Source organism: Sylvia atricapilla, chromosome 25 (assembly GCF_009819655.1).
Source record: "Sylvia atricapilla isolate bSylAtr1 chromosome 25, bSylAtr1.pri, whole genome shotgun sequence".
NCBI classification, from domain to species: Eukaryota; Metazoa; Chordata; class Aves; order Passeriformes; family Sylviidae; genus Sylvia; species Sylvia atricapilla.
This window is the reverse complement of record NC_089164.1, coordinates 3428886-3451540: the sequence shown is the minus strand read 5'-3', so window position 1 is coordinate 3451540 and position 22655 is coordinate 3428886. Positions and strand designations below refer to the sequence as shown.

Below are 22655 nucleotides of genomic sequence, written 5' to 3'. Positions count from 1 at the left end.
GAACTGTGGCTGCCCAAATGGGTACTGGTGTCACAGGAACCACTCGCTGCCATGCTGCAAAAAGGGATTTCAGTGGCTATCCCCAGTACGTGACAGCCCCCTGGGACACAGTCCTTGCAGATGTACATTAGTGGGGGTAAAAATGAGCTTTTCTAACTGTCCATCACGTGTAGAACACACCCACGATGGCTGCAGACCCTTGGGCTGTCTTTGACGCAACATTTGGATGTGATTTTACGCATAAATTACTCTGAAAATAATAATATTCAATGTTTGGGTCATTATGACTGACTGCAGAAAGAGCAGCTTCAACCAAAGCTCCCAAACCCCCCCAGGCAGTGCCTGCAGGACGAGAACTGCCCTGCTTTGACACAGACCCCCTGCAGGACTTGGGCACAACACCGGGGCCACACACAACAGCACACACGTGTGTCTAAGGTTGTTTATTAATTCTGTCTGTTCTAAGTTGTACAATTATGAAAACAACAAAACGACTGCTGGAAGCCCAGGAATATTTACAATCTCGCCTTGTTGTAGTGAGGTCAGTCTATGTTGTTGCACAGATTGGTTATGTTTGGTACCACAAGATGTTTAAAATTCAGACAAATTTGAACAGATTAACAATTGTATATACAGGAAATAAAAGGAAATTCAAGTATCAAAATACAGACAGATTAAATAACATTTGTATTACAAATCAGCCCCACTGCCATACATCACAATTAGCAAAAATGTCCACATTGCAAACTGAACTCGACTGTCTCTGCCCTGTCAGGGAATCCCAGGTTATTCTTCTGTGGGTAAGAAAAATGTCTGAGCTGAGTTGACTTAGCGAGAACAGCACAGGTTCTTTTCTTCTGGGAAAAAATAATTAAGGTAATACCAATGTGAGATCTAAAAGGGAGACCTTTGCAACACGACAGCGTTGTGAGTGCTGTGCTGGCTCCAAAACACGGATCTGAGCAGAGCCAGGGAGATGCTGCTGCTGCTGGAAACTTCTGAGGTGGGTGGAAGGAGCATTAAAGCATTGGCTCCACCTCAGCTGCACACAGAACAGGATGTGTTCAGGGCTTTTTGGCATCTGCTCTGTGTCTCAGCAGCCTCCTGAAGGTACAGACTTCACTACAGGTACAGCCTGGAAGGTGCTGTATCTTCTCCCTGGGAGGGGGGACAGGTGTGTACCCCAAAAAAGTTGCATAATTTCTTCTAAAAAGAACAATCCCAAAGCAAGTTTAAAGTCAGCTGAACAGCTAAGATTAGCGCTGTTTTTTTTTTTTTTCTTTGTAAACACAAAAAATAGCATAAAGCATCTTCAATTTGAAAAAAAAATTCATCCCCTCCTATAAAAAGAAAGACAAAACTCGGCAACTCCGTTTGCCGGCCGTGAGTGAGGGCTCAGCCCACAAACCAAAGTCTGTGAAACACAATCTGTCTTTAAAGAGAGGAACAAGGCCCAGGGCAGCCCCAACTCTTCCCAGGCAGGTAATACAGCAGATGCAGTTGGATGCAATGTCATGTTCAGCACCAGAAATCTGGGGCATTTTCCTCCAGATAGCACAAAACCCTGCAGGGAGGAAGAGCCCGAATACTGCAGTGGGTGGGTGAGGGTGGCTGCGAGACTGGCACAGCCCAGGGTCAGTCTCCAGCACCGAGTCCCTTGAAAGACCCCACCACACTGAACTGCCAAAACAACTGCTCTGCCTGTGAGGTGAGAAAGGGAGTATCTGGCTAAAGAATGGATCACTAAAGACAACCACAGGTTTACACGTGGGGCTGGAATGGACCACCAGGGTCACTGAGCCCAGTGCCTGAAGATTGGAGTCTTCATCACCACATCACCTCCAAGCCAACCTCCAAAAAAGCTCACGTGTCAGAAAGGAAAGGTGTCCCTCCTCCCAAGCAGAGGTTCAATTTGCAATCTCACCAAAGACTTGTTGCCAACACATCAAATATTTACACTTAACACCAGTATGAATTGCAACATGTGCATAACAAGGAATGTTAGGTTTCCTAAATTCATTGACTTAAACCAAAATCTCCATTCCCCCTTCCCAATCCTTTACAGGTCTATGCCCTTGGGATTGTGGTTCACTTCCCTCCCAGCCTCACTGGTGAGAGAGACTAAAGGAAATCCTGACATACAGCAGCAACTGGAGTTAAACAGGAATTACTCGGGCACAGCGTTCCCGTGCGGCAGCAGGTCCCACAGCCCTGACAGGGCCCGACGAGATCACGACGGACGCGCTGCGCTACATTTTGCATCTGAAGAATTCAAATCACAACCATTTTAACATTCTCCCCAGAGGGGAACAGTCTGAAAACACATCAGTCACAGCCCAAACCACTGTGAAACACTCCGTAATTCGGAATAAAAGCAAGCACACAGCACCTGTGAGGTGGTGTCTTTGGGGACACTGGGCTCGGCTGGGGCCAAGCCACCCTCAGGCTGATGTGGTTTGTCCTTGGGGATGGACTGTTTCAGTGTAATGCCCAAAATTTAACTCCTTATTTGTTCATCTTCTGAAACGGTTGCACTAATTAAATAATGAGCTAGTATCAAAAAAGTGCTAAATCACAATTGAATATACTTAAAAAAACCCCAACCCTTCAGGGCATAACTGCATTTAAAAACAAGACAGGTGCACAGAGGCTGGAGCAGGGAGTCGTCCCCAGGAATTCAGTGCGGAAACGGGAAGAAATGGGGTCCTTGCCATAGAAATGTCAAGTATTGCAACAGGACAGTTCGGGGGATAAGGAAGCTTTGTACCATCGGGGATATTGGCCACAGCTGCTCTGGGGTGAAAGATCCTTTGCAGATTCTTTTCCTCAAGTTACTTCCATTTGCTACAAAAGCGTGGAGTGGCTTGGAGAACAGGATGCAGACTTACCCCACCAGGTTCTCACACGGGAGGAAGCGATCTCCAAGAATGTGGCGTTCTCTCCTCTTCACCCAGAGCTGAAGCAGAGTAAGTACCGTCAGAAATGCGCACACCACGCCCCTGCTAAGACTTTCTATCGTGCTCCTCGCCGGACTGCGGGATTCTCAGTAAATAAAAATTTGTTGGTTTTCTTTTTCCTCACCAAAAAGCTGCAGTGCTACATTGAAACCGTGAACCGGATTTACTCTGTGTCACTTCGTTAAAAAAGAAACGGGTAGAAAGACGTTTTTGTCTCGAGCTAAAAAAGGCGACATCGCTCTCGGCCTCCGAGTCTTGAGTTTTCCTCAAGGAAATGGAGAGAAGCAGCTTTCCTCGGCGGAGGCTGGGTCCCTTCCCCCCTCTGCTCTGGGAGCCCTCACCGAGCAGCCACGCACCCACTCCGAGGCAGCCACCCGTGCCAGAGGGAGATGATCTTCATGTCAGGAGGCCACTGCGTCCCAGGTCTCTGCCCCGCTACTACATCCTGTGGTAGGAGACGGCTGCCTGGAGCTCAGCTTCGCAGAGGCAAACAGAAAGGAAGATAATGGAATGAATTTCCGAGTCATACAAAAACACGTGCTGGGAAAGGCGAGGCGAACGGCCCGGAGATGGAACACAAAAACCGTCAGGGCTACGGACACGGAGCGGCAGCGGCGCGGTTTGGGAAGGGCTGCCTGTGATCCCCGCTGGGTTTGGTCACCTGCAGAAAGGCACATGCTCTCATGACCCGGATTTAGGGGGTGCAGAGGGACCTGCCCTTCCCAGCTGAGAGCAGGGGGAGGTGAAGAGCTCAGACCCTCTGAGCCTGGGCAGATGTGTGGCAGCTGTGTGGTGAACACCTACACGTAGAAACTGCTCTGCCACCCACACCAGGGACTGAGTTTCTTTTACAGGAACACAGAAAACTTCAGGACACTCTTACAGCTGGGAAAAGTGCTGATGGAACCCAAATCCAACCTCCTGGAGCACCTCAGGCACAGCAATGTTCTGCTGTCCATAAGGCCTGGGGTGGCAGGGTGGCATTGCAGGCCCTGGGCAGTGCTGGCTTTGTGTCAGGGGGCTCTGTGGCATATGAAATGTATGTAACTAGATGGAGCTTTCTTTTGTTTTTTACTTTTAGTCCTCTAACTGGGTTCCCGCTATCTGAGCCCTCAGTCTGAGGTCAATTTGCCATTAAGTTGCAAATGACTTGGGAGATCAAACTCATTCCTGAGAAAGAGCTAAATAAGGACTTTGAAACATCAGATTTCACCATAGGTGAGAGGAAATGGAAGCTCTGAGACAGCAGCTCCAAAGCCACAGCAAACCCAGACAAGCTGCTGCTGGGCCCTAACACCAGGGGCAGTTAACCCAGGGCTGCTTCCTGACCTCTCCCTGCTGATGCTGCTTGTGGTGTCCAGCTGACATGCCCCCTCCCCAGCCCGGGGCTAACAACAACGTGTGCCTTTGGAAGTTTAACCACAGGCTGCCATGTGAGAACTACACCCAGCACTCATGAGAAGTCTGGTGTGTGTAAACACAAGGACTATGAGGGGAAAAAAACCTACAAGGGACTGAAATGCATGCAACCAACCCCCTCCTCATCTCTGAGGGGACAGAGCTCACAGTGGGAACGATCACACCCAGCCCAAACCAACTTTTCCCCCATCACCCAGAGCAAGTTCTGCACTGGGCTTTGAGGAGGGAGACTGTGGGCAAGGGTGGCCGTGAGGAAATGGAAGTGCCCATGTGTTATTTGCAGAGAGCATCACAGTGGTTAGTGTCGTTCGACTGGCAGGGAAGGAGAGGTGAGTTCACTGAACAGTACACAGCCGTGGCTCAGTCGGGAAAAGAAGGATCTTAGGAGGAGGGAGTGTGTGCACCGTAGAGACAAGAGGTCTCCATCAGTCCAAGGACAAGGTGAGATAGAAAAAAAAGGCCTGGGGGGTATCACATTGCCCCAGGGATTCACAGTGCCAGAGCGAGGGGGGAAGACGTGAAAACGGTGGGCAGCTTTCTTGGATCCACATCTCCGACTGCCAGCCTGCCCTCTCTGCTCCTCCCGCCTCGTGGGCAGCTACAGCGCGTTACCCTTGTTTCCGAGTAAGGAGATTCACAGTGTTCAGCAGCGATCAGGTACAAAAGCCGTTTAAGTCTACAGTCTCCTAAGTGCTGCTGCCTTGGACGAGGTGCCTACGCGGGCTCAGGGCGAGCAGCTGGAGGAAGAGGGAGTTTAGAAGAGCAGACAGATCAGATCGCAAAGGCACGGTTAGACGGGGCGGACGCGGGCGTTTGCTTTAGAAGATAGTGGTCTCATACTTAGTGCTGAGGGTCCGCTTGGAGTCCTGCTTGGGGTCCACGACCCAGGAGACACTGGCATGAGACTGGGAGTCTTGGTCCACTTCAGGGGGATCCAGCTAGAAAATGAGGGAAAGGGCATCTTAGGACACCTGTGCTTCTGGGACAGAATGAGTGGGGACTCAGAGCACAGAGCGCCTGCCTGCCTACTGCCCGTCCCAAAAACGTGCACGTGTGCAAGGGAGCAGCTCTTGCTGGGGAGGCATTTGAGTCCTTCACAGCTAAAACGTGTCTGGCCACGTCAGTCTCAACCCAGCACCCCAAGATGACTCCCTGCATTAGGCTGTGAGTCCCTGTCACCATCAGTGACAGCTTCACTCATCTCAAACAAGCATGAAAAACGGAGCTCTACAGAAATGGGACAGAGGGAGACAGCTCCTGGCAGGTGAGCTCCCATGTGATTTACCCTCCTGACCAAGCACGGCTCTTTCCTCTTGTCCTGCTAAATCAGGGTGCCACGGGGAAGTTACCACCCCAGCAGGAGCAGCAGGGTTAGCTGAGAGCTGCCACACTGCATCAGCGGGGGCAGGTGGGAGCAGCAGATCCCCAGGGTTCATCTGAATCCCCGGCGTGGGCCAGAACGAGCAGGGGAGGGAACAACAGTGAGGCAGGACACGGGGGCACAGCAGGAGATACAGGAAGTGGGGAGGCAGCCCGGGTCGGTTGGGAAGGGAGGATGGCAGGAAGAAGGGTAAAGACCTTCGCTCCAGGACTAACAGACTGCAGCGGCAGGTAGGAGGGGCGGTGTGTTGTACAGGTGTGACAGTAACAACAGCGGGTGTCGGGAGGGAGCGGCACCTGAGCGGGGGGAGCAAGCAGAACACAGACAAAAGGAGACATTAAAGGAAGACAGTGGCTTTTGCAGCAGTCCCTGCTCCTCAGCAGCTCCAGTCTCAGCTGGTTTTGGCTATGGGGAATCCCACACTGCAGCTCACCTATAGATCTCACTGCAGGTCTGCAGGGTCTGCACATGGAAGCTTGTGCTGCACCCAGCAGGGCACTAAAGCCCCATCCCACCTGGGCTATTTCCACCTCTGCCTGCCCTCCTGCTACCAGGAGAAGTCCCAGCCCTGCAGCAGAACTGACACAGGCACAGACCTGCAGTGCCAGCAGCAGGACAGGCCCCCCTGGATCACGTCTGGGCTCCCCCCACCACCCAGGGCAGGTGTAGGGGTGTGGTGCCCACAAGAACCCCCAGCTCAGCCCAGCAGGTCACTCCTGCCCTCACCCACGTACCGCGGATTTCCTCATGCCTGCTCGTGGTTTAGGCACCGGTTTGGAAGATTTTGTTTCAATCATTTCTCCTGCTCCAGCACCCAGAGACTTTGCTCTCTGGGCTTGCAGGGCGAGCTGGTAGGCGACCTCGAATGCCTGCCCCAACGTGAGGATGATCTCGTACGTCAGGTTCTTTGAGAGAACACAGAGAACACAAATCACCCTGTGCATAGCCCCCCTTGTGCTCAGAAGCTGCTGTGGAATTACAGACTTTGGCAGAGCTGGTGCCTTCCCATCAGCAGGTCACATCCTGCTGTGTCCCTGGTAAAGCCACTGAGCTCCTGGCACCGGGGGAGCCGGGACCATGTTGCCTCTCCCAGGGTCCCCTGCTCACCTGTAAAGCCCCACCTGCACTGCAGTTCAGCAGCATAAAGAAAAATAGCCTAAAAGCCTTGTGCAATTTTGATTCTGCCCAAGTATAAAAGCAAGTCACCTTTCTACCCTGAGTTAAAAGGTTGTTAAATCAGCCCATTATGCTCAACATAATTGAGAGCATGTTAGGGGTTTGTGCATGGCACATTCCCCAGGAGGAAAAGCTCCTGCCCTGCTTTATTCAGCACTGGAGTAACGAAGCTAGACAAATATTCTCTTTGTCCACAGAGGTCCAAAGGACAGGCATTTGGAACCAACACTACTATATGGTAAAAATGAGTGAAAGAACCCTGAAAAGGAGCAGTCTGTGACTAGCCAATAAAGCTGAGGGATGAAACAAATGGGCTGTGAAGGACTGGGAGATATGACATGACAATGCACTCACCACATCCACAGTGCTGAAGACATGGCAGTAGTGATGGCTGGTCTGCAGGTCCTTGGTGATGTAGGCAAATGTGCAGAGATCCTCAGGGTCCTGGGCAGCACAGGAGATGTTCCGGATCTCGTGCTCAGCAATGACATTCTGCCGGGGTCAACCACAAGCACCCGTCACCCTTCTGGGGATGGCAAATACACCCGGCAAACAGTGGCTGTGGAGGGGGACAGGGAGGGGAGTGTCCCAGCCAGACCAGTCCCAGCTCCCTCCTTTGGCAGGAATAAATGGCAACATGGTCCACAAGCAGCTAGTCAGCCCAGCCTTTGGCACTCAGGGGATCATCACCACCTTGGTGTTCTCCCCCAGCCCCAGGAGCTCCCCAGGACCAGCTGTGGTTTCTGGAGCCATAAAAAGTGACCTGTAGCCCCCAGGCAGGTGGGATATGTCTCTCCAGACACCGACTTTGAGGGATGTGCAGCTCACCTTGTTGGAGGCATCGATGAACTTCACCCCTTTGTACGTGATGGACAGGATTATGGTTGGGATCTTCTTCATGTGCTCCGTAGATTTCTTCAGAAATGAGAATATTCAAGTGACCAACTGTGAATGGATGTTCCTTCTTCACCCCCACCTCAGCCCACCCCAGAGACCCCCAGGCCTGTACAGGAAGTTTTGGGGATCTGGGACCAGGAGGAGGAAAGCTAGCTCCTGGTGAAAGCAGAGGGGAAGAGACAGGGACTTGAAGAGAACCCAGCCACTACTTTCCCAGTGAAAACACCCACTGTCCCAGTGCACAGACCTTCTGGGTACTGGGAACAATGCTGGGAAGGGACAGTTCACCAGAGACAGTGACACAGCCTGTTTGGTGGCCTGGGCCCCTACAGGGTTTGGGGAACCACTGAGTTCCCCCCTCCCCAACCTACATCATCCACCACAAGCTGCAAGTGAAGCCCCCAGCCCCAGGGTCTCCGTACCCTCATCTTGGCACAGGCGTCCTGTGTAGACTCTGTCCCTCGGAGGTCTTTGATCAACATGGAGCCCAAGTACTGTGTGAAGGAGGGAGAAGTTAAATCCTGCCAATCCCAGGGCAAAGACATTGCCCTGAGACCCCACACTCAACAGCCTGACCCCCAGAGCCTCCTTATCCTCACCACCCCCACAAACCAAAAGCCACTTACGTTGGCCTCGTACCCACAGGACTCGAAGATGAGCTTCTCGGGCTGGTGCTGCCAGTTTTGCACAGGGGCATACGGAGCTGCCAGGCTGGGGGGGCGCAGGGTGAGCTTGGACTCCCGACGGTCCTCCTGCATGGGAACAAACACGGATGTGAAGCCACAAGGGGTTCAGCCTGGGTTGGAGCAGCTCTCAGGGGGAGTCTTTGAGCTGAGAGGATTGAGGATGACAATGGCAAAGTCCCCCAGGAGCTGGGTGGAGGCAGCACAGGGGGTTAAGGAAGTGTGAGGCATCCATTTCTGAGGTGAAACTGAGGCATAAAGGAGCTGCTAGCTGTAATGTCTGAAGGAAGCTGAGCCTGACCAGCTCCCTCCCTGCATCATCCTCCCTTCTCCCTGGCTCCAGAGATGGGGGAGCCTGTGCAGAGGGCCCCCAGGACACACAAAAGCATCCACTAACCTGTGCTTTGTAACGCTCAGCTCTGGAGTAGGGAGCAACCTCAGTGCCACGATCGTGTTGCCTCTTGGCAGTGTCCCCGGAGGGCAGCAGGAGATCGGCAGATCTGCCTGTGCAGGAGTCGTTCTGGCTCAGGGGTGACGACGTCTGGGACATCAAGTCCTGGCACTGGAGGGAGCAGACACCACAAAGGTGAGCTTGGGCTGTGCTGTGACCTCATTGCTCTCTCTACATCTCCCGACACAGGGTGCATTGGGTGGACTAACGGGGTCAGTATCTGCTCTGAGGGCTCCTGCCTCAATGCCAATCCCACCCTTTACCTTCTGCATGAGACACCTGATTTGCTCCAGGATGGTTTCAGCCAAGTACTCAGCCCTTTGTGCCCAGCGTGCCTCTGCAGCCATGAGCTCATCCCAGGAGGGCAGGGGACACGCCGGGCTAGGGGCAAGGTGATTCCACAGGGCTGGGCTCCCCTAAAGCACTAAGCTAAGCACCCGAGGGTGACGATGATCAGCCACCCCAGCAGAGGAGCCCCGGGAGCCGCCGCCAGAGCGCGCCCAGGGCCCGCAGGCACGGCCAGAGCCTCGGCACAGCTGCGGCCGCATTAGTCCCATTCAACCCACTCGCTTGATTTGCCATTGACGTCCGCCCGCCCCCCGCGCCGCAGCCAGCGCTGGAGCTCACCAGCTGCAGCGCCAGGAAATGCTGCAAATGGCCCATTCTCCCACCCAGCCTCCCCGGGCAGCATCTCAATCAGCTGAGCTGCACCAAAGCAGTCCTCTCCCTGCCTCAGCCCTGCTGCCTTCAGTCTCGCCCGGCTCACGGTGCAGATCCTTGGCTGCTGGTGCCTCCCATGCTCCTGCTGCCCGGCACAGGGGGCTGAGCAGTGGGTCTGTACTGGGCACCCTCCCAGTGCAGCACCAGTGTGAACCCTCTCTGTTCTCACACTTGAACCCAGTTCCTAAAAAACCCCGTGCCAGCAAGCAGGACACAGCAGCCCAACTCACTTCAGCTAAGGCTGTTTGAGTTCAAAAGCCTTGGGAAGCCAAGAGGGCAGAGCCCTGCAGCAGGGCAAGGACCAGATGTTTAGGGTGGGTAAACTCTAATCACTCCAATTCCTGCTCCAGGAAGCTGATTAGCAATCTCTGGGAGGAGTCAGCACGACATGCTAGCCCATTCCCGTGCTCACAGGGTAGCTCAGCAGCCCAGCAGCTTTTGCCAAACTCGGCTCTCAAAAGGCAGTTTTCAGGAAGAACGGGGAATGTGATGCTTCCCTCCCAGCCAAACCCCATAACAAGGGCCTGACATCCAAATGCTGCCACTCCTGCAGCAAAAATCAACATCCACACATCTTGTCGAGTGTTATTTGGCAGTGAGAGCGGGAGCTCTCAGCAGCCCAGCCGGGCCAGGGAGAGGGCTCCAGATCCCAAGGGTGCAATCAAACACCAAGTCCCAGCTGCAGCCCCTCTCCAGCTGGGCTGGGTCACTCCTGCCTGCTGAAAGCTGCCACATCTCTGAGCAGGAAACAAGGGCAAGAAAGTGGGCTCAGAGCTCCCTTCTGTGCACAGCAGAGGTGAGATGGCAGCCCTTCAGTGAAGGCACCTGATCCCAAGGGGCAGCCTGACTTTTCCCATGGGGTCAGCATCCAAAGGGTGACTTGCAAGGGCTGCAATTATCTTGCCCCACTCACTGCAAGGTTTCCTCTGCACAAGTATTTGCTGCCTGGGTGGCTGAAGAGTACGAGGTGAGCAGCTGAATAGACACCACCAGCCACAGCAAGATTTCTCCCAGCACTGACACAGGAGGCAGGCAGGGAACCATGAGCAGGGACTCACTCTCAGCTGTGAGAACCGTGGTGGCTTGGCTGGTGGCTCCTCGTAGGGTCTGTCTGCCAGTGAGGCGATGATCCTCTTCCGATGGCCCAGCAGGTTCACTTTCAGCACCTGCAGGGAGAGATCAGGGTCACCACGGGCACAGAGCTACTCTGAGAGACTTGTAGCAAGTGCCAGCCCCAGGGAACAGGGCAGGACCTTGCTGCTCTGGCAGGAGAGGGGCAACACTCACATTTACAATCTCGAGCTCCCAGAGGTTTTTCACAGTGTCGATAGAGCTGTAGCCACTCGAGAGGAAGGACTGGATGTAATCCTGCAGCCCCAGGGAGTCGAGCCATGCAGGAACTGATGGCTGGCTATTCCCATCACAGCCCAGGGGTTTCAACTGTGAAAGCAGGAGAAAGGTGTTAAAAGCTGCAGGAGCTGGGATCCCAAGGGATATGGGGTCAATGAAAATCAGTTTACGGGCCATCACCATCTCCACTAGCCAGTACCAAAAGCACTGTACAAAGAAAGAATGTGCTTGGGATCAAGACTGGCAGGAGGAACAGTCCCAGCATGGAGCTACCACCACCGTCACAGCCTGGAAGAACAGTATACTCCTCCTCTCTGCTATTCCCCAAACCCTTCCCACAGCCCCGGAGATGCCTCCATGGCTGGAGATGCAGGGTCTGGCTCTTGTTTCCCCTGGGTTCAGAGCCATGCTTGGCAATGCCCCACCCTGGGCTGGTGCTGACCTTCGGGAGGGAGCGAGCAGCCTGGAGCAGCTTCCGGCGGTGCTGCGGGTCACCGATCCCGATGTCCCGAAGGTCCTGGTCTTCCATGACATTACAGCCCTGTGGGGACAGGAGGGGTGACATGGGAGCAGGGGACAACAGGAGGCACACAGGTGTGCGAATGGACATCACCCTCCTGACTTGACCTCCAGCACATCCTGGCAGCAGCAGGAGGAGGAGGAGGAAGAAGAGGAGGAGGATAAGGAAGGCTTCCAGGGCTGGGAGTACTGCCCCATGTACCGACCTTGGGCACAGAGAGGGCTGACAGGAGCAGAGCTGCAGCACACAGAGCACAGCCCTCCCCTCCCTGCTCTGGGAGCCCTTCCAGCCTTTAACCCCGGGGCATGGCTTATAGCCACCTCCCGTGAAATTCCACACACACAAAGCTTTTAAACATCCTCTAACAGTGCCCAGGCAAACCCCAGCCCCTCCATGCCTGAGCAGGGGCTCTGGGTTCTGCTCAACCTCCCTCCACAGCCACAGAGAAACCTGTGCTGCTTCTCCTGGAAGCAGAGGAAGGTCAGGTGTCTCCTCTGGCTCCAGCAGGGCCACAGATGCTCCAGGCACCCCACACTGTGCTGTTAAAACCCATTTTCTGCCCCCTTCCCTCTGCAGAGCAGAAGCACACGGACTCCACCCCCCCTTAAAAGCTGTCACAACCTGCTCCCCTGCCCTCCTACCTGGGCAGAGCTCAGCAGGACACGCTCCCCACGCCTGGCAGAGCCACGCTTTGTGACTGAAGGATTCAGCTCGAGCCCAGACGTCCTCCCTGGCCCTGCCTCCCTCTGCTCCCCAGAGAGTCCCGGCAGGTGTGTGCCGACAGCACTTCACTGCTCCACATTTCGGTTTTAGAAGAGAAACCCAATTAAGGCCGGCCGCAGGGAAGGTGAGGGCAGGTGAGATTGCCAGGCACCCTCCAGAAAGGGCACCAAGGGTTTCCCACCCCTTCCCATCCACACTTTTGTGGGATTTCAGCATGTGTGCTCTGCTGAGTGCTACCTGCTTTAAATGCAGTGAGCTGCCCCAGAGCAGCCACCTCCCGAGCGTGTCCTTGCCCCCAGCCACGCCAGCAGCTGCTCTGCTCCTGCCAGGCACCATCACTGCCACTTCCATGGAGGGTGTGGTGACAGCACAGCAGCGTGGCACATGGCTCTCCACCACCCAGGAGCTGCTCGTCCCTCGGCCACAGAGGAGTGTTCAGGGAAACAGGGAATTAACACCAGAGATAAGAGATGCCCAGAGATCTCTCTGCCATGCAGGAGAGCTGCCCTGCAGCCCAGACCAGTCATTTAGCAAACAGCAGTGGCAAATAAGCAGTGGGTGGCAGGAGGCAGAGCCCTCACCACCCCCTGACAGGGCTCCTCTGCCTCCCCCTCCCTTGGAGGGTCAGATCCCACACATTTCATTCCTGGAGAGCTGGGAGGGGACAGGAGAGCAGAGCCTGAGCTGACAGCCACGGCACAAAGGCAATTATTTGTCTGAGTTGTTTAAACAACAGAAAAGTCAGGACTGAACGGCTCTGCAGCCCACGGGGGAGGAGCAGGGTTCATTCTGTGTTTTCCCAAAGGCCAGTTCACAGACTGTGCCAGTCAGGGCCATTGTGCTGGGGAGAGCCACTGCCCCAGAGTCCCTGTGGACACCAGATCATGGCCAGACCCATCTGCCCTGCACCCCAGAGCCTGTGAGCGAGGCCAAGGGACACCAGGGGCTCACCTGAGCTGTGAGAGGATGGAACCACATCACATGAACTGGTCTGTGCACGCCTCAACTGCACAAAATCAGTCAGTAAGAAGAGGCAGGCTGTTGCTGAAAGCTCCTGGCTGCCCATTTGGTGCACAAGCAGCAACTCTCTTGGACTGGGAACCAACTCTCAGTGATTAACACAAGGAGCTGCTGCTGCCAAGGCAGTGACCTCTGGTGGGTGGGCAGCAGCATCCCACCAGAAAGATGGAAACATCCCCTCCCCTTTCTTGTTCATGAATTTTAAGCCAAAGAGCCACATTTAATGTGCATTCCTGTAACAGCAGGAGATTGTGTGCTCAGCTCTGGGGAGGAGGGAAGGGATTAACGGGGATTAACTCCCCTGACAGACACCTCACCTGGCAGGAACGCAGCATGTGTGGGAGGAATTCTTCTCTCAGAGAGAAATGGCTTCGAAAGGGCTTTTTGAAATGGACAAAGAGGGCCAGAGCGAGTGATGGGATTTCTCTCATAGGTTTGGAAAGCAAAGTATTACTGCTCTGTGTGGGGGAGGAACGGGGAGGGACTGAAGTGCCCATAGCACGTCACACCTCAGGTACCTGAACCCTGCAGTTCCCAATGCCTGGGCCTGCTCTGCTCCCTTGATCTGCCCATCTTGGTGCTCTGTGGCTCCATCCCCCTGCAGAGAGCCTGGGCTGAAGCTGGGGTAGTGCAGGGAAGATGCTGGCAAGGGCAGAGCTCACAGGCAGTGCTTCCCTTTGTGCCACCCGGACAGCAGGAACAGTCCGCAACCAAATGAGCTGTGACAACGGCGATGTGTTATTTTCATGTATAAAAACTAAACAAGCTTGCTGATCCTATTTACATTTTCACTCATGCACACTTTCCAGTGTTGAGCCCTTTTTGGTGCTAATCCCCTTTGGCATGGTCGTGATCCCACATGAGCAGCACGGAGCTGGTGGCTCTCGCTCTCCCACAGAGCCCCAGTGCCACCCCCAAGGCAGGGCAGTAGGCGTTCTTTCACCTTTAGCATCTCAAATTCAAAGAAAATTGCTTGCTCTGTAGCAAGGATACAAGGTAGTTAAACACTGTGAAGCCTACAGCTTTCTCCTGCACTCCTTATTTTTATGTGTCACATTAAATTCCCTCGGTGGCAGTCTGTATTCTCGGGGTACTTAACAAGGATAGACAAAGCGTAGCAGCTCCGAACAAATCATTCCAGCCCCTGGTGCAGGAGAAATGTCCTTCAAACCCATCTGGATTTCAGCTCCCATGGAAAACAATAATCTGCCACTAAAAGAGAGAATTAAATACAAAGACGCTGGAGATCTTTTAACCTTTGCCAGCCACACAGAGGAGCAAGACTTTAAACCTGTCTGCACTAAACACACCCTCAGACACGAGCCAAGGGGCAGAGCTGCTCTGCATGGGCCACTGCTGCTTTTTTGGTTTTACCCAAAGGTTCCCTTTGGTGCTGGCCACACCTCAGCAGATGCAACCTCCCAGTGCTCCTCTGAGGGCACAGACCAGCCCCAGCTCCCACCAGCCCCTCCCCAGGTCCTCTGAGGACTCTCAGGGGCAGAGCAGGGCTCCAGGATGTGCTCTGCCATCAGCCAGTCCTCCAGGAGCCTCCAGCAGCAGCCTCAGAGACGCCAATTAGAATCAAAAAGACTTTCCCAAGACGTGTTTCCAGTTTTATTCCTTGTGACAAGTGCTTTTACCTTGCACGTTCCTCCTGGGTGCCTCAGCTCCATGGGAGCAGAGCAGAGCGAGGGAGGCTCAGGGCTGACCCAGGCCAGAGCTTTCACAGCCACCCACATTTTGGGGCATCCAACAGCTCCTTCATCCCAATATCTCACCATGTGCTCTGTCAGGAACCAGTCCCCACCTGGGCTCAGCCAGGGAAGGGACACGGGGTGAAATGCATTACCTGGGGCAGAACTCCTATGCTCCAGGCACAGCAACTTCGGTTCCTCCAAAAAGCTGGACAATCAGCCCAGTGAGACACCTGAAACTGGGTAGGCTGAGTCCCACCCCAGGTCCGAGCTGGCAGAGACTGGCTGCCAGGCAGTCAGAGGGGCCTTCATCCCCCAACCTGGCCTTCAGCTTCCTCTGAGCCAAGCTGAGCCCCCTCCATGGAGAGGCACAAATACACACCACCATGAGGGACACTCCTGAACCCTGTCTCTGCCCTCCACACCGCCCCGAGGGAGGGCAGGGATCTGCCAGTGACCCCTGTCCTCACTGAGAGCCTTGCGGGATGCTGCTGCAGCAGACCCGCCTGCAGCGACACGAGTTTTTGGAAAAAGGGTTGGCTTTGGTCACACCTCACTGCCTGCACTGTAGTTAAACAGCCCGAGAGGCTCCAGGTTTCTCATTAAAGGAAAAAAAAAAAACCAGTCAGAGGTTACCTGGCAGAAGGCAGCGTCCCCTCCTGCTACCGAGGTGACCCCAAAGCGACTGAGCCAAAGGCAGCGCTGCCGAAATCTGCCAGATTCTTCCTCCAGCAGGACACTCTGCAGGCACTTAACTACCCAATTTTCAGATGCTGCTTCTTCCCCAGAGCCTGGCGTCTGTCCATGCTCTCGTTCCAGCTAAGGAAGGGCCCGAGGCACCGAGTGTTCCGTGCAGGACGCGTGGCCGGGCGGCAGCGGATGGACCCTGACGCCAAGGCTGCTGTGAGCACACCCTGCACGGGCAGCACGGGCACCACGACGTCTCTGCTATCAAAAGCAACAGATGCCAAACCCAAACACAGCGTTCCCAGACTCCGAAGGCTCCTGCAGACATCCCAAGCAGAGAGACAGCTGAAGGCTCTCTGTGCATAGAAAGTGCACGCAAAGCTCTTTTTCTTTTTTCCCTCAGTGCATTCAAGACAATTTGCATCTTGTGGAAGATTCTGCTGTCACTGCTATTGCTCTGCTTTTGGCAGCCTGGATGTGGGAGATGGAGACGTGTCCAGCTCACAGCTGGGCTCTGCACACCCAGATCTCAGAGCAGGGGAACCCCATTTGGTCATAAAAATGTGTGTGTTGGTAATTGGCTTTGTGACCTGTGGAGTTTGGTGCCTTCCCTTAATGGCATCTGCAGTCTGGGTACTTGAGTGGAAAGCAGGGGAAAGGATGTGTTTGGCCATGGCCACGATGACGAAGCCCCAGCTCTTCACAAAGCATCAACGGGAAAAGGGGCTCATACACAAAACCCTACAATAAATCTGAGATTAGCACACAGCCACTTCATTTTTGTTTAATTTTCTTCCCCATGCAGACTGGCAGCGTGACAATGGCAACGGAGGGAATCGGTCATGGTTGTCAAGTTCAGGCAATTTTATTGAGACAAAAAAAAAAAATTAACTGCAACTTTAATGACTTTTTTAATGTTTATGGGGCCTGGAGCTACTAATGAATCAAATATAAGTATCCTCTAAATTGCCAGTTCTGGTCCACCCACTTTGCTCCTCAAAATCCACTCCAACCTCTCTGCTCCCCGTGGAGTCCATTCCTATTATCTGGGGAACTTTGGCGCAGCTTTGCTGCATTTCTCTAGATCCTCAAACTTCCTTCAACCCCAGATCCCTGCATGCCTCTGCTCTCACCATTCCCTTCCAGAGACAACCCAAACACCCCTACCATGGTGGACAAAGCACAGTCCTCGGGAACCTCCCAAGGACCAGCCAGAAGCCACTGGGGAGATGTCAAACAAAATTCATTTAATTGAATGAAGCGATTCCCACTCAGGGGCTTGGCAGAGACCCTTTCCCCAGGGTCCACTCTTAGGGGCTCATTTAGTACTGCACAGGCAGTCTGGGGACACTGGCACGTGTTCCTGGGGGCTGGCAGCAGTGACCAAATCCAGAAACAGCCACTCAGAGCTTCTGCCCAGCTGAGGAGAGCTTGCTCCAGTTCCAGCCTGACACAGCCCAGGCATGAGCTACAGAGGGTTCACCTGGGTCTGCACGGAAATCCCTGCACCAGCTGTGGTCAGGCCACCTTCTTGCTGTGTTTCATCAAGAGCAGATGCAGTAAAACCCTGTGAGGAGTCTCTGGTGAGCCCCTGTTCCTCACAGACCATTCCTGGGTGCAAACTGCTACCGGAATGTGTCAGTGCAGTTTTCCCCAAATGGCTACTATAAAATGACAAGTTCTATATGAAAATAGAAAAAAGCTCTGGGGCAGACACATTCCCAGAGCATGTCCAAAGCCTGGCTGCTGCCCAGGGGACCAGCAGCTGTGCACTAAGCTGGGCCATTTAGAACTGATCAGGCAGAGCTGAGCAACTGAGGACACAGGAGATGCCAGTGCTCCAGCAGGGCAGGTACCAGGTGAGAATGAGGATGGTGCAGGTGTAAGCCCACACCCAAATCCCAGGATATGAAGAGCAAAGGAAACCTGGCTTTGTTCACATCCAGTCAGATGTGGATTGGGGCTGTCCTTGGCCTGGGAAGGCACGAGAGTGCTGAGCTCAGCTCACACCCCCAGCCAAGGTGAGTCAACCTGAGCCTCAACTCCACATTTTTCCTGGTTTTGCCTGCACACACAGAGAGAAGGGAAGGAAAGGGTGTTCTGTCAGTGAACAACACCGCAGGCTAATCTAACATGGCCCTGAATTGCATTTAATCAAATTAATGTCAGTACTCTAAATTATTTGCAGACACCCCATTCTTCCACCACCATCATTTTTCAACCACTTCTCCCCAATTATAAAAAAATAAATAAAATCCCCCAGAGGAGCCCAGGGCACTACACACAGAGAACAGATTTCCCTTTTTGACGCTGTCTCATTGAATCAGCATTAGCTGCTTTCCACACACTCCATGGGAATCCAGGCCTGAACAATAAAAAAAAAAGCCATAAAAAATGGTTTATGTTCTCTTTTACCTGCTCATTTGTGAATCAAAATATCTTTGAACTGAATAAAAAGTTCAACTGCAGAACACTGGTACAACTGCCAGAGCACACGGGGTTTGCCCTTCTCAGATGTCAGCCCAGAGGAAGCTGTCGGGGCAGCAGCAAGATCCCGTGCTCCAGGGGAAGGGGAAAGCTTTTGCAAGCATCTTGGATACATTTATGGGGTCTCTGGGATCACAAAACACCGTGTGAGGGAACAGGTAATGGCATTTCCTTCCCCACTTCTGTGGAGGAGGAATTCCACCATCGATATTTGCAATTCCTTTTCATTACAGTGCCATGTCCTTGCCTTCTCCAGATGGGCAAAGTCCAGCCTGCTGTTTCCCTGGGTTAATCCCTGTTTGCTGCAGGGACCAGGAATGAACTGGACATCCCAAAATCCATTTCCTGTGGACTTCTCAAAAGGGGCATCTGTGGCAGATGCACTGGTGATCACAGCAGACATGATGGGGCCAAGCTCCAGGAGCAGCAGAATCCCTCTTGGCCCATATTCCTGTGACATTTTTCCTGCTCTCCCAGCTTCCCAGCTCATTGCCCGCTGAGGACAATTAAGTCCATTTATTGTGTACTTTTCTGGATGACACTTCTCACTCACTGCTGCAGTTTTGTGATCTGACCTTTCATTCCCCTCCTCTGGTGAGGGATGAGGCAATGAGGCTCCTGGAACTCGGCGCACGCTACGGGGCCGCGTTCCTCCACGTGGGAGGCAGCAGTGCTGCTCCTCCTGGGTGGTGGGGTGGGCATTCCTGCTTCACTGGAGCTGTTCACATTTGGCAGGCAATGCTGCTGAGGGTTTTATCCTACTTTGCAGAGCTGTATTTTTGCTAAGTCAAGGACAGCACAGCCACTGCCAGCAGCTTCGCCTCGGTTGTGTTCACCCACCGCACAAATAAACTTTCCCCTCTGATGAAGGAATCCCAGCGGGCTGCGGAGCAGAGAAGGAGGATTGGAAGCACTGTCTCCACTTGAGCTGTTCCTAATCCCAGCTGCCTGCACAGGCTGCTGCCCAATTCCAGCTCCATATGAAAAGCAGCAGCAGAGTGTCCCAGTCCGACTGCCCCGTGGCAGTGGTAGTGGCCATGAAGGTCACTCAGTGGCAATGCAGAGAGTGAGGGAAAGATGCTGCTGTCTTGGACAGTGGGGTTAGTGCTCAAGAGTGGCAGAATAACAGGGAAAACCTCTTCCCTGCCTTGTCCATAAACATAAAGTGTGGCTACTGTAGGCAACTTGAAGGGAGTAGAAGAATTTTCTGCAGACACAGAGATTGTGGCCCAATATGCAGATGTGGGAAGAGAACTCCAGTGTTTTGGAAAGCTAAGCTACCTAAATCCATCTTTTATCACCTCTTTCCTCCTTCAACCAAGCCAGAAGATTACACAATCCAAGATTTGTGTAGACCTTGGGCCCTGCCCAGGAACACGTCCATGGACGAGGGCGCTCCAACGTCACGTCACATCCATGTCCCAGTAATCCTGCTGACTTGTGCCAGTGATACCCACCCCCGAGTGAAGCCAACGCTTGATCAAGATCAACTTTGTCCCAGCTGCAGAGCTGGAATTCCCAGGAGCAGAGAGGAGGCTCCAGAGCGCCTTTCCCTTCCACAGCACAGCCCGTGAGACACTCAGGGCTCCCAGTGTCACCTGCAGGAGCTGTGGGTCCCCTGAGCCCCTGTCAGGTGTTGGTCAGTGGACTCTGAGAGGAGCAGGACCCTCAGCCCCTCCCTGCTGCCCACTCCAGCTGCAGCCTGTCCAGTGAGGCGGCCGGCACGTGGCCGGAGCACAGCTAATCCCCAGTTCCTGGAGTTCTGAAAATAACGGAATTATTATTTTTGGAAACAACACATGTTTCTGCCTTCCTATATTAACATCTAATTAAGAAGCCAAATATATTTACAGAGCACTTTTCAAACTCCCTTTACACACAGCGTGTTCATGAATCATTTCCCTACCTGGGGGTAAAGGCTCTTGTGACATGGGGCATAGATTAACACAGGAGCCAGCTGAAAATACCCAGGGAATCAAAAATTCCTGAAACCAGACCCGGCTGCAGCACAGGCCACCAGAGCACCAGCAAGCCCTGCACCCCCAGTTGTGTCTCTTACAGCCCTGTCCCACACCCGAGGCAAACAGGGCACTTTAAACCCTGGTTCTCCAGGGAAGAACAGCATCAAGCATCCTGGTGCCTGCACACACCAGCTCTCACAGGTCCCTGCTGCAGTGACAGGACACACTCCTCGTTAGACTGTTCTTAACCCTCCCCTGAATTGCTATCTACCACAGGCTGAGTATCTTCCTCAGTAATTAAAGGGCTCTTTTAGGACACTGACCTGCTCTGTAGCTGCACAGTCTCTGCACACTGAACACTCTTCTCCTGCAAAGCCCCAGATTTGTCCCCAAAAGGCACCTGGGGACCCCAGAGCAAAGGCACCATCCTGGCACACCAGGACACCCTGCAGCCCTCTGAGCAGGGAGCAATGCAATGCAAAATCCTGCACAGAAAACATGAGTTTTTATATCAAAGGACTCCAATTTCCTAGTCTGGGCTACTAAAACTTAATTAACCTCATAACCCACCTGGTGATTTGCAAACCATTACCCGGCGTTCTTTGGACCTTGAAATATTGAACACAGTGAGGCCCTAAGAGGGACTAATCCTTTCATAGAAACTGTTTAATTCCAGGAAAGCAACACTCTTAGTTTGGAGTATTCTCTGTTAGAGATTGGAAGGGGCAGCCTATAAAGCAATGGTCGTGCAAAGAAGAGGACTGGGCAGCCCAACACTCAGAGCTCAGTGTCCTGAGCCCCTGCTCTGCCCAGCTTCAGTGCTCACAGCAGTTTTAATAATTCATCCAAGAACATCAAAAACACCATTAGAACCAAATTAACTACTTGCTCCTCACTTGTGTTTGGTCTGAAGGTTTTGCTTTCCCTACACTAGAAGCTGAGGGCAAGGAACACCACAGAGGGAAAGATTCTAAATAATTCAACTTTCCTGTTGGGCTGATGTACCAGCTTGGAGTTCTCAGGGCTGGGATGAATGGATTTAAAGCCAGGGTTGGCACGGGTGCTAGGGTCAAATCCCTAGGAAAGGAGATAAGCAGCAAAATGGAAATCGGCTGGGGTTTGCAGGAGATCTTTGTGAAATTATTTGACCTTTTAAATTTGAGAGAAATGAGCAAATGAGTGTCCCATCCCCTGAATCCAGCAGCAACCAACTGCTACACTGGGAGCTGCCACCCAGCACTAGACAGAGAAGAAAAATGCCCAGCCATGAAGAGAGCAAATCTTACCACGTACCCAAAACCACCACACAGAGGGACAAAACCAGGAACCTTTGCTACTGGAATTCTGAGCTCAGTGAGGTCCATCACACCTGGCCAGGCAAGGGAAAGGTGTTTTATCTGCAACTGCTGGGTGAGAGCAGCCACCAACCCCACAATGATCACAGATCCATCAACACGGAATCCTAAGAGGATCTACAAGGTTATTTTGTCCGAATTTGTTGTACCATCTCCAAACAGCCCCAGTACACACAGAGGTGCTGAGCCCTCACACATCTGTGGCCAAGAGTTCACTGGGGTTTGGGACTTGCCAGGTGAGACATGGGGTAAAACACACAGCAAACCCCAGTTCTGGAGGGGAGAACTCTTCTGTCAGGAGAAAGGAAAGCAAACTACCTGGCTGCTTGCTGTGGAGACCAGGAGGCACAGCCGGATAGATCCCACAACGTTTATCCTCCTGCTCAGGTCATTTTTAAAAGTATAATTACATCCTGTCTTTAAGTAGCCCAACAGATGCTGCTCAGGTGTGCACTCCCTTGAGCCTCCATCCATGCCCTTTCCTGGCCTCCTGTCTCTCTCCAGCTGCTCCTCATACCCTCCCCACCAATGATGGCCACTGAGTGTTTCCAAACCCCCTCACCCAGCTCACATCCTCCTGGTGTCACCTCTATGCACTGTCCCCAGCACCAGAGACATCACCGCTCCCATTCCAAGGCAGGATGCTGCATTGGCCAAAATGACTTTTCCAAAGATTTACATCAATGTTTTGCCAAACTTGGAGTCCACATTCAAAAGCATTTCTGTAAGCCATGCAGGGAGAACCCCTCCTACAGCACCAAGATTTTTCCTCTTTGCAGTTCATCCATCATTCCACACGAATTCTCAGATTTTTACACCGTGCTGCTTTAAGTTTCTAGACACTGGTTATTAAAACCCCTCAACCCTGAGCATTACCATGTCGTCATCATTAGATTTCAGAGCCAACAGTGTCAATGCAATTAGGTACAGCTCATTAACATACTGCCTGCATGCTCTGAGCAAGTACAGTTCCAACAAGAGGTCTGCTGCCTCCTTCACAGCCCAGAGCACAGATAGCTCAGGGGTTCCATCAAAACACCAGCGAATTGCAGTTCCCATTTCTGGAGTAAACTGGACAGCAAAGATTTAGGAGGCAGACTAAATAAAAATTTCCTATCAAAATTTTAGCGAGAAAACCAGTAACACCTGAATTAAAAGTGAAGACCCAACATAA

At 53.0% G+C, this 22655-nt stretch overlaps 1 protein-coding gene across 7 annotated transcripts in view; it reads right to left on the bottom strand.

The window, feature by feature from the left end:
- Nucleotides 1-428: 428 nt before the first annotated feature.
- Nucleotides 429-22655, bottom strand: part of ANKS1A (ankyrin repeat and sterile alpha motif domain containing 1A) — a 77630-nt gene continuing 55403 nt past the window's right edge. For 2 of the 7 annotated variants that reach the window (XM_066335720.1, XM_066335723.1), the window contains 10 exons: nt 11477-11575; nt 10972-11124; nt 10743-10850; nt 8911-9075; nt 8457-8582; nt 8253-8324; nt 7762-7848; nt 7288-7425; nt 6492-6662; nt 429-5314 (listed from right to left, as the gene is read on the bottom strand). In XM_066335720.1, the coding sequence (XP_066191817.1) occupies nt 5195-5314; nt 6492-6662; nt 7288-7425; nt 7762-7848; nt 8253-8324; nt 8457-8582; nt 8911-9075; nt 10743-10850; nt 10972-11124; nt 11477-11575 (1239 nt within the window). In that variant the 3' untranslated portion in view covers nt 429-5194. Of the gene's footprint in view, nt 5315-5334; nt 6054-6491; nt 6663-7287; nt 7426-7761; nt 7849-8252; nt 8325-8456; nt 8583-8910; nt 9076-10742; nt 10851-10971; nt 11125-11476; nt 11576-22655 lie in introns of those variants that run through there. The other 5 variants (XM_066335718.1, XM_066335719.1, XM_066335721.1 and 2 more) reach the window with 4 other exon arrangements.